We start from the raw sequence: 14,186 nt of genomic DNA, 5'->3' as shown, positions 1-14,186 counted from the left end.
ACGCGTGCCACCACTGATGGAAACCCTAGGCTACATTTTCGTGATTGTAGTTTGGCGTGCTCAGCTCACCTACTTACCTGGAGTTCGGCAAGTTCTCGAATGTGTGAACCGGATTGCATTCACAAATTAGCCATTTTGGAAGATACTAATATTTATTACCTACCCATTGCCAACGACCGAAGACGTTTGCAGTCATCGGCATGATAAGGAAAAAAGTAATGGTCGTCAAAACGAACCAATACTTAACGATGAGCTACTGCACTGGGTCGATTGCAGCAAATTTACCGTACGAAGAAAACATGCAACTTCAGGTACTTTGCTTTAGGATGGTTATGGTTGAAGGTAAATAATTTGCACGAAATGACACATATGAATAATCACATAAGTAGCCCTTACCAAATCGATGGCCGGGTGTTAAATGTTACTACAACCCTGACAATTCAACCGTGCAGCTGCTTCGGAAAATTAAATCAGGCCAAGCCAGTATAAAGAATTTCTTAAAAATTTTCCAACTCTTTCACGTTTTCAGATCCTTTGTCCTGTTCGATTGCTTTTTCCAGCATGTCCTCAAACATGGAAGAAGAAAGACACATTATTTCAACAATCCATTTCACCACCCAAATATATTTGTCCTTAGTTGGCACTCGACTGACGAATAATGGCGAAAATAATAAAGAAACAAAAGATTTAAAGACACCGCGTCCGCCAAAGGTGACTAAATTCATGGCAAATTGTCGAGCGGGGAAGAATCAGGGTTTTCCTTCGCGGCACAAAGAAAAATGCAGCTGAGGAAAATCGTGTAAATAAACCTATCGAAGTGTAAACGTTATGACGGCGAAGTTAACGTCCTGTTGGAGGCCAGGGCATTATTGAGCATCGAACTTACGTTTTTATTTTTGAGCCTAGGTTGTAGACAACCTTGAACGACCCGAAGCAAGCATGCTGCTTAAGCGCCACCCTATAAGGGACAGCACACCACGATTTGAATTGCCCGGCTGAGACTCACTGCATTTAATGCATTTCAGGTACTACTAATTATTCAGGTAAGTAATAACATTGTAGGTAAGTAGTAACATTTTAAATAAGTAGTTCATTCATTTGCTCTTACAATCTATGTACATTTTCCTGACTACTCTCTCTTCTAGTGCGTGCGATTTCTATCTACATTCTACTACCTCCGTGCAGTGCGTTGGGCCAATTGACGATTCCGAAAATTCAGCGCTTACTGTAGGGGAAAAGTTCATATAACGCCCCATGTGGCTAATACGCGCCACCCTTGTTTTGAAGAATCTGAAGCATTTTAAGCCCGCAAAATATTACCAATTTGTTTTAAATGCTGTGATTGGTCATGGCAAGTATGAATTTTTCCTTAAAATGCCCCTGTGTCGTGATAATTTCACAATTTAGGTTTTTCTTCATTTCGATCTAAATTTTAAAACACTTTTAGTAAGGTGTCACCAAGCAGAGAAAAACGAATAAGACAATATTTTCTGACACATCGACAGAGGAGAATCTAAACTATGATTTTATGCTAAAAAATCATACTGTACTCGCTAAGGTATGCTTTTTATGGGTATGTTCTATCACGGCCCATGCGCTCGTTATAACGCGCCAATCGTAGTAGGCTGAAAATAGCATTAATTTTTCAAAATGGCCAATTTTTATTGAAAATGAACAAAAAGTCTAAAACCATATTTTTAGTGTAAATTCAGCCAAAAAAATCTATTTTTCCTTTTTTTTAAATTTTGATTAGTCCATTTTGATTTTCTTTTCAGTCAAAGTGTCTGTAAGTATTGGTGTGTTTTTGGTCTTCGGCTGCTCTCGGGTGTGTTCGGCTGCTAGGCGCGTAATGAATACACAGCGGCGCGTATTTGCAACACAGTTTTGTTCTGTGGCTTTGAATATGGTTTTTAAAAATCAAGTTTTTGAAGAAACTATAGTCATTTGAGTAGTAAAAAATCATAGGCATTTGAAGAAAACACTTTTCTTCAACGATTACACCCATTTTTAACACAATTTGTACGAGGAATACATAGAAAATCAGCAATTCGCTTAGGTGGCGCATAATAGGGCATGTTCCCCTACCGAACAGCTAAAATTTGTTTATGTTTCGGTCGTCATCTATGACCGAAACATTTCTGTTTACGTATACGTTTTAGTGCTGTTTTCGATTCGGTGCGGTTGTTAGAACGGAAAATTCAGTTTTCGGCGGGTTTCAAAACGAATTCGTGTTATCTCGGGAGTGTTTAAAAAAAAGGTGCCCCCTGCAGCCCGGTTACAGTGGCAATGCCATGTCCGCCCGGGACGGCGCTGTGAAGAAAAGGTACGGAATAACGGGATTGAGAACGACTCACCAATTGCTTTCGGGTGTTTGACCAAACCTGTGTTTCCCTTTCGGTCGCCTGGCTCAACCCTCGACGGGAGCGTGTGTTGGTGTTAGAATCGATGCTGCTGGTGATGTTGTTGCTGACGCTCAAAAGGTGAAGCGGAACACCGACAGCGAATGTTGACGTTGGTGCTGCTGATGTTCTTGCGGTTGCCGGTGATGTCGGGCACCCGGCGGGTTGTAGTTGACGGAAACCCGCTGCGGTGATCTGCTGTGATTGGCTGCGGCGTCTCGAAGTGGCTGTCGGGCGAAATAATGTGGTGGCCTGTACGGCAACGCAGTTAGCACATGCACGGGCACGGTGAGTAAACGCACGTCTTTTACCTATCTTTTTTGTTGGCACGCACTAAATATTTCGGCCCTAGCTCGCAAAATGTAGCTTAAAAGACGAAGCTACAACAAAAGAAGTTAGAATTTTTCTTAGTTCTACACTACATCACGTTTACCTTTAATGAAAACTCAAACGATTCGCGAACTATTTCCACTTCCACACGCGATCACTTATCAGATCTAAGTGATTGGTAGTGTGTTCCCTCAGTTCAGGGAAAGTGATATCGGGCGTTGACCCCAAGCGGATATACGTTAATCCCGAAGTCTTTAGAATTAGCTCGGGGTTCTGACGATTTAAGATCGTCGCTCGTTCTCATGACTGTTGATTCGGGTTTTGCTTCTTCTTTCAAAAGCTTATCGCGTAACTTACTGGATCCGCCATGAAGCGAATAAGTCTAGCATTCAACCTTCGATGCAAATATCGACAAAGGCATCGAATCGATCAAAGTCGTTGCCTACTAAAAGGCGCATCCAATTCGATGATAAACATGTTTGAAGAATTGAAAAAAATTAAAGGTGCGACCGCTACAAGGTGAAAAGGTGAAAAGATGAAAAGAGGTATCTAATCTCATTTAATTCGAAAATCATCGACGAATTTGAATAATTCCACATTGAATCATCTAAGATCTGATGATTCACAAAAAAGAGAAAAAAATCTTAAAAGTGGAAAAATGGCAAAACAAATTATGCCGTGCATTTAGAGGATCGACTTTTTTCGACCTTGTTTTAGAGTTTTTCAATAAGCAAGACAGTTATGAGTGCTTTATTTCATGTTTATATTTGAGACTAGCTGACCCGGTGTGCTTTGCAACACCTTATAAAATCAGTGACATTTTTATCAGTAGTTGCCTCAAATTATTATTTTTAAATTGTTCTTTGGAAGCTGCAATTTCAGCTTTGAGCTGCAATACTGAGAAAATCGATTCTTATTTTCGTAAATGATTTTTTTATGTCGTAAAAACTTTTTCTAGAGTATATTTTTTCAATCATTGTTCAAATTCTCAAATTAGTACTCTTCCTTTGTTTGCTTCAGCTTCACGCGTAATTCCCCTCCTCTTGCCCGTCAAATATAGAGCAGGTTTCAAATTAACATAGAAACATTTTAATGATGACAAAATGATGATGAAATTACTTTTCGCATCTTAAGCTAGTCCTTTAAAGTTTTTCATTTTTATATAAAACTAGCTGATCCCATACGAACTCCGTTTCGCTTTCAACTTAGAATATGTCATGAACAGTTTGTATGAAAGCCAATTGCCAAGCATTTTTCAGATGCACTTCTGAATTCATTGTTAAGTAAAAATTGCAAAAATATTGGTCACTTTGTCTGTCGTCTGCTACTAAATTTGAAATCAGAAATCCTTTGACCGTGCCAAAAAACCACGTGTATAAATTTCGAATCGATCATTGCATAACAACGCAATTATTTCCAAAAAGCTAAACCCCTTTCGGCGGCTCTTATACAATCTTTGATGACTGAAATCCATTGCTCATCTCTCAAAACTCTCGTGTACCAATTTTCGTCTCAATCCGATGTATAATAACGTCAATATCGCATCAACAGTGAATAGTTAATATGGACGACCCCTTTGGCTGACCCCTTAAACAAAATTTGACACCTGAAATCCATTGCTCGTCTTTCAAAACACTCATGTGCAAATTTTCAACACGATCCGACGAAAAGTAACTTCAATATCGTGAAAACAATATTTGTCTTCTATGGACGACCCCCTTCAGAAGGGTTCATCCGATAATCTAAAAACATTTTTCATCCTTCCTGGTCCTAATGAGCATCCATAACAAATTTCAGTTCTCTAGCCCGTAAGAGGGCTGAGTCTATAGAGGACAAACAAACAAACCAACATACTGAAATTGCTTTTTATATATATAGATTTGAAAAATCTAGCAATAAATGTACAAATTTTAAAATTTTTCGATTCCTTAAAAAACTTTACCCAGTATGACGGATTGGCTCGATAATATTACCTAAGAACTTTTAACTGGTTAGCTCATGCTATACCAACACTGCTGGTGTAATATATTGTTCGAACTATCACTTAATTTTTTTTAAATAAATATTCAGTTAGGTGTCTGGGGTAGAATGCAACAAAATGCAAATCAAAGAAACACCTTGTAAATCTCGTTTCCATGTTCTGGAATATGAATGTTTAGTATCGCGCGTTTGTAAACATTGAAATTTATTTCATCCAAACATCAAAGGCATTTTTGAATTTTTCATATTTTTCAGATTCAAGTTAGTCTAGTTTGTATATGTATACTCAGGAAGTCATTTTTTTTAAATTCAACGTTGTCTTGAAGTTAGAAATATTATCGCCTTGAAAAAAAAGATGACTATTTGGCTCTCCGCAAAATAACACAAGCTTTGATTAATTGTTACTATTTGTTACTTTATGAAACGAGGGACTAACTTAATTAGTATTTGCTGGCTTTCAATATTTATATTTTTATCAGTTTTTTATCTCAGTATTCAAGAAATCACCCATTTCTTAACCTGTTTTATGATGAATTAAACATGTAATATTGTAAATATATAATTTATTATTTGCAACTTCAATAAAACATAAACTTTTTATAGCCTTTTATTTTGATAACTGGAAACATTGAATATAAAAAATGAATTTAGAAGAAAAAAAATTTTATTTCAAATCCACATTTAGGAAAATTGATCAAATAGGTATAAATCCAATCATTAAAAATCAGAAAAGCAGAGCACGAAAACAATCCACCGAAAAAAACTAAAACTAACCCACTAATGCAGAGATGAATCAGCCTGTGGCTGTAAACATCTATATACTTAAAAATGAATGTTTGTCTGTCTGTCTGTTCCCTATAGACTCGGAAACTACTGAACCGATCATCGTGAAACTGGGGGTTTTTGGGACCGGAGATAGTTTCTATAATAGTTACAAACCGCTCCGATTTAAGGGAGGGAAGAAGGGGGGGGGGTCTTTCATATAAAAATAACATTATACATGACACAATTTGATAAACTTACAAGTGATTTTTATCGAATTTTCTACACAAACATAATTCAACACAAATAAATGACGTCATTATGTTGGTTAGAAGGTTTTGATATATTTGGATGATAAATTGTATTGAAATAGGTTTTATTGAAAAAGGGGGGGAGGGGGTCGCTAACAAATTCATTTTAAAATGTTACAAAACTCGAACGATTTTCAAACGATTATTTTTAAATTTTGCCCAAAATGTAGTTTTTGGTGTCAAGAAATTATTTAAAGTATTATCTAATGGTTTTTATTCAGGGGGCTCCTACACAAAATATTTGAAATATGATAAACTGGAACAGTGTTCAGTCCAACGAGTGGACTGAAGAGGAAGAGAGAGAGAAGAGCGAACAAACGGACAATCATCGCTCAACAAGCGACTGGCTCAACTATAAAAGAGAGCAACGCAGTTCGCTCGCGTATTCCGTCGGGATGAATAAGCCAGTGATGCTTAAAATCCCTTGAGAAAAAAAAAAAGCTCGCGTATTCAGTTCGTGTTTTACCACCAAACGGATAACATCAAAAAGTGTAAAATTAGTGAAGAGAGAAATAAAGAGAAATGGAATTCTAAAATAAGTCTCTTTCCTGTGCTCGTTCCGATGTCTGCTCGCTCCGATTCCAGCCGCTGCAAGTAATCGGCTCTTATCAGAGCCAAATTTGAAAGAGTTTGGATCTCGGTCAACAAGGCGACCGAAATCCCACCTCCCCCCCCCCCCCCCCCCCCCCCCCCCCCCGAGCCTTGGCCCCCAGGCAGCGTTTTGAAAACCTGTCTCCACTGATGGGACAACCATGCGTGGTTGTCCCTTGAGGTCCAATCCCAAGAGGGGAACGGACAAATGTGCCATATCAGTGGTAGTTTAGCCAAGCGCTCACTCCGCATACAGTCCACACGCAACAAACTGTTTTGAAAAAAAAAAAATTATTGAAACATGATAAACATAAGGGTTTTATTTTCATGAGATGATTTATTGATATGGCAAACAAACAACTTTTGCTAAAATTAAATGATACGTTGTATTGAAAGACTCTTCACATTTTAGTAATGAGAGCTTTCATCTATTATATAAAATTCTCTTGTAACGGTGTTTGTAGTACTACTCCTCCGAATTGACTCATACGATACGAATGAAATTATTTTTAGAATATTCTGTAGCCATGCGAATCGGTTTATATCGAATAAAAAACACAAAAAGTCACATGAATTGGCCGTTATAATTAAATTTGTAATAATTTGAGTAAAATAAAAGTCATGGCTTCCATTTTTTCGAGATTTTTTTTCCTTTGGGCGGTTTGTTTTTCGTCTCCAAGGACGAGGCGTCGCGAGCCAACGTCGGAAGGGGATAGTAACCAAAGCATACTAATAAATGATCGCCGGAAAAATGAAAAATTTTGGCACCTATTTCTCAACCAAGCATATTTTAATGCACGTGGTGACAATATGCTACCTAGATGTGGCTGTCTAAATCACCATCAAAATTTTCAGAAGAACAAAAAAAATAGCAAGAGCCTTTCTTATTTGTTGGAATTGTTGCCTTAAGGTGGTTAGGACGAGTGCCTCGATTACCTACATAGGATTCTTTACAGCGACGCTCACCTGTGTGGTGGTTTATAATGCAACTAAGCAACCACAAACAAAGTGAAAATATAAAAAATAAATATTTGATCATAAAGAATTTATCCCTGACGTGCAAATAACGGTGTCGTGTGGATCAAATATCAGTTGCCTGGCAGTAAATAGAAAACGACGGGTAAATTTAATCCTCTTTGGTTTGCCATCTGCGTGTACCATCTTATGCAGAAAAATACATAGGCAGGTAAGTCGTTTTCATCTAATATTTGTTATTCGTTTTAAACTTTTAGGGGATTTCAGCCAAACCCTTCCCGTCATCCGCGGTCAACATATATCGATGAGGTGAACGCTTGCATAAAATCATCGCATTTGTGGAGGTTTGTTAAAAAATTACACTTGAAATCGAACATGTGAGTAGAAACGCTTCAAGATCCATCCGCTGAAGTATTCTCAAAAAAGCTTCTGGAAATCGGCGATGGGAAATCAGCTGAGCATGAAAACACAGGATGTATCAAATTACCGGCAGACTTCTGCTAAATTGTTGAGTCCCAGAATGATCTCATTAACCGCATATTCCCCGAACTTGACAAAAACTTTCTAAGACACGAGTGGTTGGCAGAAAGAGCTACCTTGGCTGCCAAAAATGTTGTAGTAAACAATCTAAATATTAGGATTCAGCATTTAATACCAAGAGATTAAGTGTCATACAAATTTATTGAAACCATTTGCGGTGCCAACGAAACGGTAAACTACCCCTCCGAGTTTTTAAATTCTTTGGATTGTCCAGGCTTGCCACCACATCATCTCCAACTTAAAGTAGGATCGCCTGTAATTTTGCTACGAAATTTAAACCCTCCACCGCTTTTCACGTGTTTAGTAATTAAGAAATAATGAAAAATGTTATCGGGGTAACCATTTTAAATGAAAAATTTCGTGGAGAAGATGTCCTACTGCCTAGAATACCAATGATCCCAACGGATATGCCCATGGAATTCAAACGGCTTCAATTCCCAATCCGATTGGCATTTGCGATCACTATAAACAAAGCACAAGACCATACCATGTCCGTTTGTGGTCTCGATCTGAGCACACCGTGTTTTTCACATGGACAACTCTACGTGGCGTGTTCTCGCGTGGGTAAGCCATCGAATTTGGTCGTGTTAGCGAATCAGGGAATAACTAAAAATATTGTTCACTCTACCGTCCTTCAAAATTAAAAATCATTGTTTGTGTTGTTTTCATGTAGTATAGTTTAAGTTAATAAATTAAAAATTATGTTTGAAAGCCTTATAAAATAATCTTTTTGATATTCCAATAAGACATCACCATTTACTTCCCTATTATTAAATAATCATATAGCAAAAACAACCATAAGATACACAACGTTTGCCAGTAATCAAAAATCTGAGTTTAGATTCAGAATTCAGATTAATAATTCAGAATTAAGATTCAGGAATTAGATTAATAATTCAGATTCAAATTTAAGATTCGAAATTCAGATTCAGAATTCAGACTCAGATTTCAGCTTCTGAATCGCATCTGGATGAAAAAATAAATTGAAAGCTGAAGAAAGCAAATATTACGATAGATCAAATTTAATTTTGAATTATTCAAACTCTTTAAAACATTGAAATTTGAAATTGGTATTATAATTTAGCTTTTCTCTGAATGATTAGATGAGTTATTTAAATTTGAAATTCATGAAGTAATTTTTAACCCGCACAATGTTTTCTGTCAATGTGTTTCGTACTGTCCTAGATGGCAAAACAACGTTTGCCGGGTCAGCTAGTATTATATAAAAGTAACATATGTATGTTATCAACAATAACAAATTTGTTTGTTTTTTTTAAGTTTGATACATTTCTTTTTAGTGGAACAACTTATCTATTGGAAGACTCCTTCGACTTCCAAACATGGTTAAATTTCTTTTTCATTTCATCCGATAATTTATTGTCCGTATTTTTGTAATAATGATATTACTTTTTAATTGTTTTTTTTTTTAAACAAGATCTAAATTAAACTTGATTGTCCCTCGAGGTGTACATCTTTCGATGATATAATGGCAAGCATCTTACAAATGCTAAAACCACCAACCCACAGAAAGTGTACAATGTATGCCGTGACCGGGATTTGGCTTAGAAGACTTGAAGGCTCTCCTCGTGCCATGGACTGCGACAGACTCCTCCCATTTTTTGTGAAAGTTGCTACCGTATATTACCAACATTAAGAATTACACTAATCGTAACATATCTAAGTGATATTCATTAAAAATGGTTGACAAGAGTTTTGACATACACGGAAAAAATAATGACCATTACGTGTCATTGAAAATGGTTACCTTTAAAATAAAACTGCCTGTAATCGCAAAAGCATGTAAATTTAAGTTGATTTGTTTAAAATGAAATGAAAAATCATTCAAATTTACAGCAAATGTCCTGTATCAAAATGGAGCATGACATTTTCCGCGTTTTACAGGTCAAAGGCAACAATTTTAAGTTAGCAGATTTTTTACAGGCTAGTTTCAAATTCCAGAACAATGAAAATTAAGGTTGTCAATCGAAATCACAAAAGCTGTTCCACTGTCAACATTTTCACTATTCAGGATACTACACAAGTCAGCTAAGCGTAAGTGACAATTACTCCGGAAACAGCGGTGCGATCAATTTGCAGAACCAAGGAGGAGTAAGAAGAGGTATTTTTTTTTCACTTGAAGCTCAGAACAGATTTTCGACTTTTAATTATTTTTTTTCTAGCTCAAAATAAACCGGATAAATGGCAAAACGTTTTACGGTTGGCTTTTTCAAGAGCCTTTCCTATGTGGTTGCTATAGATTTCGAGGCATGGAATTGTTGCTGACCGCCGACAAACTCGCTGATTTGGATATATTAAAGCGGCATTTTACGTGGAAATTTGTACGGAGATGGGTTCTTTTGAGATGAAATTCCATCCAAGCGTTTTCGTTCCCAGGCGTAGTGTGCAGTAGAAAGTATACACATGATGAGATTAAATAATAATAAATAATACTTATTGCAAATAGATTGTTTTTATTTAGAAATAATAAAATCGCCATCAAATCAGTTTACTAAAATATAAACAAAACAAATTCCAATAGGAACGTTCTTTCCAAATTTACAGCCTGTAATTTTAGAGCAGCCTGTAAAAAATATATGATCACGTAAAAGTAAATGTTACGTGTTTTTTTCCACATGTAAAATTGCGGTAAAAGTCCTGCTCCTTTCTGTTACAGGACATTTACCGTAATTTTACAGCAATTAATTTTTGCGGTGTAGTTAGATGATTTGTTATTTTGAAAAACCTTTCCAATTATTGTAAAAGGGGCTCGCATCTCAAACAATTAACTTGCACTCGACATAAATAAGAGGCTTTTTGGGTACGTGACATATTTTGTTGTTGTTTTGAGATCACTCGCTCATTCTAGAAGGAGAAATGAAGAGGGTAATGAGGCTCTCATACATTTTCAAGCCTGACTTGAGAACTTATCGAGCAAAAAAAACAAATTTGGAATGGGAAGGTAAGCAGGTACTTGAAAACGATAAATGATTCAATGCACGTTTATTAACCCCCTTCTCCCTTTTCATTCTTCCATTGGGGAAATGGAAAAGGGGGGGGGGGGGGGGTGGCTGTCATACAATTATTTTACATAACCCGAGAGCTGGTCTGGCAAATGGAACCAAAATTGGCATTGGAGGGTATTTGAGTAGGTGACATATTAGTATGATTATTTGGATCAACAAGCATAGGAGTATCTGAGAAAACTGTGAAATATACCTTTAAAAAATCACTGTCATAAATATGTGATGTCTTTATTGACCAATTGATTTTTTTTTTCTTTTACGCTGCTTTTTTCACTCTGCACCTGCACCTTGTAAGTTTATAAAAAGAAAACGTAAGTCACTGAAGTGATAAATATAAAAACCAAGTTGCTAAACTGATCGATCGGTATTTCCAGAAGCCAATGCGAAACCAACCGATAGATACCTATGTGTGTGTCATAATCTGATCTGCTGAATCTTTTGTATGTAGGTTTATCTTTCCGAAATAAGTTTCCACTATTGCAATCAAATCCGCTGCACTCGCTTAATCGTTACGCACCATCACAAATCGAGAAGCACGAGTGCGTGAACAGTTTCCGTTTTGCGCATCCGCATTTAGCAAAGCGCGGCACACAATTTATTGACGATGCGGGCGTTGCGCTGGATGTTTACTAGTTTTGTTTTTCTTGATATTGGTGTGAGTTGGGCAAGAAATATATTTTCAGTTTGATTTTATCTTGTAAAATATAGCAATCCACTTTAAATAGCTTAATTTTTGTTTTACAGAAGCAAGGAGAACAGTTTGTAGGTATCCCAATGAAAGTGTCAAAAATATGACACATGGAATTCACTTTACAAGCTTCATTAAAAAAACTAGCTCTCTGAATAAGTAGATGCTATTTAGGACATATTTCTTGTAGTTCTAGTAGAAAAAAAACAAAATTTATGAAAAGAAGGGAACATTCTTTGTTTGTAATAAAGTGTCTTTCTAAAGTTTTATATTTCGTATGTCTTTAAGATTGCCTTTTTTACAGGGTAAAAGGATGGCGAAAAACTTTTAAAAACAACGCGTCAGGAGCATACTTCAATCAATAAAAAAGACTTGTTCTAAAGAAAAGATCTAATGGAAAATTGCGGCAACAATGTCGACCATTCATTGATCTGCTTGTTATAGATTACCTTTTCTTAAAATTTTCAAAGCGGCGGCGCGCTGTGGATCGTTTGATTTCCCAGTCATGACGGAAGGATTTGTGAGTTCTAAAAAGTAGAAAAATATTAAAGTACATTAAAAAAAATCTGTTTAACAGAGTCTGTAACCTAGTTAGAAGATGCTGTATTCCAAATATTGTTCTTTGTTCTTGCGTTTCGTTTGTCCTGGGCATTCAAGGGTGTCAAGTTAGCAGCATCCACTATTGCCCTGAAAAAATATGATGAACAAACTTACTCACTTGAATTTAAATATAAATTTCAAATACCTAGACTCACTTGAACTCATCGTAATTTTTGGAAGTATGAACTGCTCTTAATTTTGCATCGTTTTGAAGGTTATACAAAACGTCTTTTTGAACCTGTTCCAGGCACTGTATTTCTAATTTTTTGATATCTGACGCGGAAAGCATTATGGAAGTTTCGTTTCACATTGAAGACTGAATTGAAATCATTCATGCGCATAAGTAACAGCATAATAAATAAACAAAGTTGTGTTACCACAGCAACGAACGAATGCATGCCGTGAAGACGCAGTCTGAAATGTTTCATTTTCAACTCACAAACAAAGTCGGTAGAAGGAAACCCAGGTAGGTAATAGGTAATCGTAACAACCTTGACATAAAACGATTGAACCTAATCAGTTAATAATCCTAAACTAAATATATTTATTCAATTCAGTGCTGTAGAATGACCTTTTTGACAGTACAAACTGTATCGAAAAGTGCATTTTTCGATACTGGTTTTTTTTCTTGCTAAGTAAAGTGCACGACCTTCTTGTTCAGAAATTTTTAGGACAATCACATAGTCGTTCACAAGCGGTTTTCGTCAAAATGTGCTTCTTGTAGGTCAATTACCGTAAAACGGGGTAACTTTGATCACCGAGACAAATTTGACAAAAAATAAACTTTTCCACATGGTCATCAATAACTCAGTCAATAGTTTGAATATTTGAAAACTGTTTTCTACCTTTGAAAGTCTAATAATTGAGTATCAAAAATGCAAAATTTGGTTGTATTTGAAATTTTTTTCTGTTATTAAAAATCTTATTTCAAAATGTAAAAATATTTATCCTGATGATACCAAAAAGCATTCAGGTTTAGGTATTGAACCACCCCCCCCCCCCTCACCATGAAGATTTTTTTCCAAGTGAAAATTTCAGTTCAATAAAAAAATCACCGAAATAAATAAATTGCCCTTAAAATGTGTTCAAAAATATGTTATCACACAAATGTCACAAAATTGATTCTAGGCTTACGATATTTAATTTATATTTCATTTTTTTTATATTTTTATATTTTCAATCGTTATTTTCGATTTGCAATTCAATAAACTTTTTTTTTTATTAAAACAGAAATCTTGACACACAAAAACCCTAGCTCGTCTTTTGAACGGATTTTATGAATTACTATAACTGAACAAGCCTAGAATTTAAATCTTACCATTGCAACTTCAAATTTCATACTATGAATACTAAACATCGACAAGTACAGGTTTCTATTTCTCCAATAGTCAATAAAATAGGCATAAAAAGTCTTAAACGTAGTATCAATTAGTTTATTGCTAACCGCTTTGATTATAAAAAAAAAGTTTATTTCGTTTCAAGTCTTATACTTATTTGAAATATTTTTCAAGAATCCCATTTCAGCCGCAATTTTGTTTTCGTTCTTCTAAATGTTTGACTCCACTCTCAAAATGATTTCAATGATCAAGTCCACAAACTTCACATTTCCCGAGGTGAAAAAAATTTAGAGCTAATTTCGATCAATTTGGGTGCCCTGAATCCAAATATGCGGCTTTTTTTGCATCAACTATTGTTTTTTAAATAACTTTTGAAAATAGGGAAAAATAATTTAAGGAATTTTTAATAAATTTTAACATATCTTTAGAACATTTCACAAAAATTTGATTCAAAGGTTTTATATCAATCAGAAAATCAGAAATCAGCTTTCTTATTTCATTTAAATTTGTTGGTTCATCAGTTATCAACGAATACTGATTCATTTTTGAGCTTATTAACTCCATATAACAAAAACAAGAGGTGATAGACAAAGTCTGACAAAAGATTCTAGTTAAGGACGCAAAAATCTACCAAATCCCTAATTCAAAAA

The 14,186-nt window shown here is 35.6% G+C and overlaps 2 protein-coding genes across 2 annotated transcripts; both read right to left on the bottom strand.

Annotated features, from left to right (window-relative positions):
* Positions 1-2,166: 2,166 nt before the first annotated feature.
* Positions 2,167-3,098, bottom strand: LOC129753288 (uncharacterized). The gene is made up of 3 exons (XM_055749088.1): positions 3,087-3,098; positions 2,382-2,732; positions 2,167-2,310 (listed from the first exon to the last, which is right to left on the bottom strand). Exons 1-3 carry the CDS (start codon positions 3,096-3,098, stop codon positions 2,185-2,187), a joined length of 489 nt encoding a protein of 162 aa, XP_055605063.1. The 3' UTR covers positions 2,167-2,184.
* Positions 3,099-11,899: 8,801 nt separating this feature from the next.
* LOC129750704 (coiled-coil domain-containing protein 103) lies at positions 11,900-12,495 on the bottom strand. The gene is made up of 3 exons (XM_055745708.1): positions 12,355-12,495; positions 12,187-12,286; positions 11,900-12,126 (listed from the first exon to the last, which is right to left on the bottom strand). The coding sequence occupies exons 1-2, from the start codon at positions 12,486-12,488 to the stop codon at positions 12,187-12,189; spliced, it is 234 nt and encodes a 77-aa protein (XP_055601683.1). The 5' UTR covers positions 12,489-12,495; the 3' UTR covers positions 11,900-12,126.
* Between the last annotated feature and the right edge of the window lie 1,691 nt (positions 12,496-14,186).

This window comes from Uranotaenia lowii, chromosome 3 (genome assembly GCF_029784155.1).
Source record: "Uranotaenia lowii strain MFRU-FL chromosome 3, ASM2978415v1, whole genome shotgun sequence".
Taxonomy (NCBI): domain Eukaryota; kingdom Metazoa; phylum Arthropoda; class Insecta; order Diptera; family Culicidae; genus Uranotaenia; species Uranotaenia lowii.
The sequence above is the reverse complement of the archived record's forward strand: the minus strand, read 5'-3'. Positions and strand labels throughout refer to the sequence as shown.

Excerpts from the sequence above, each read along its gene's own strand:
- LOC129753288 (XM_055749088.1), bottom strand. Across the intron at positions 2,311-2,381 it reads CGACCGAAAGGGAAACACAG|CGCCGTCCCGGGCGGACATG; the intron begins GTTTGGTCAAAC and ends TTTTCTTCACAG.
- LOC129750704 (XM_055745708.1), bottom strand. The coding sequence starts at position 12,488 with ATGCTTTCCGCGTCAGATATCAAAAAATTAGAAATACAGTGCCTGGAA. Across the intron at positions 12,287-12,354 it reads AAAAATTACGATGAGTTCAA|GGCAATAGTGGATGCTGCTA; the intron begins GTGAGTCTAGGT and ends ATATTTTTTCAG.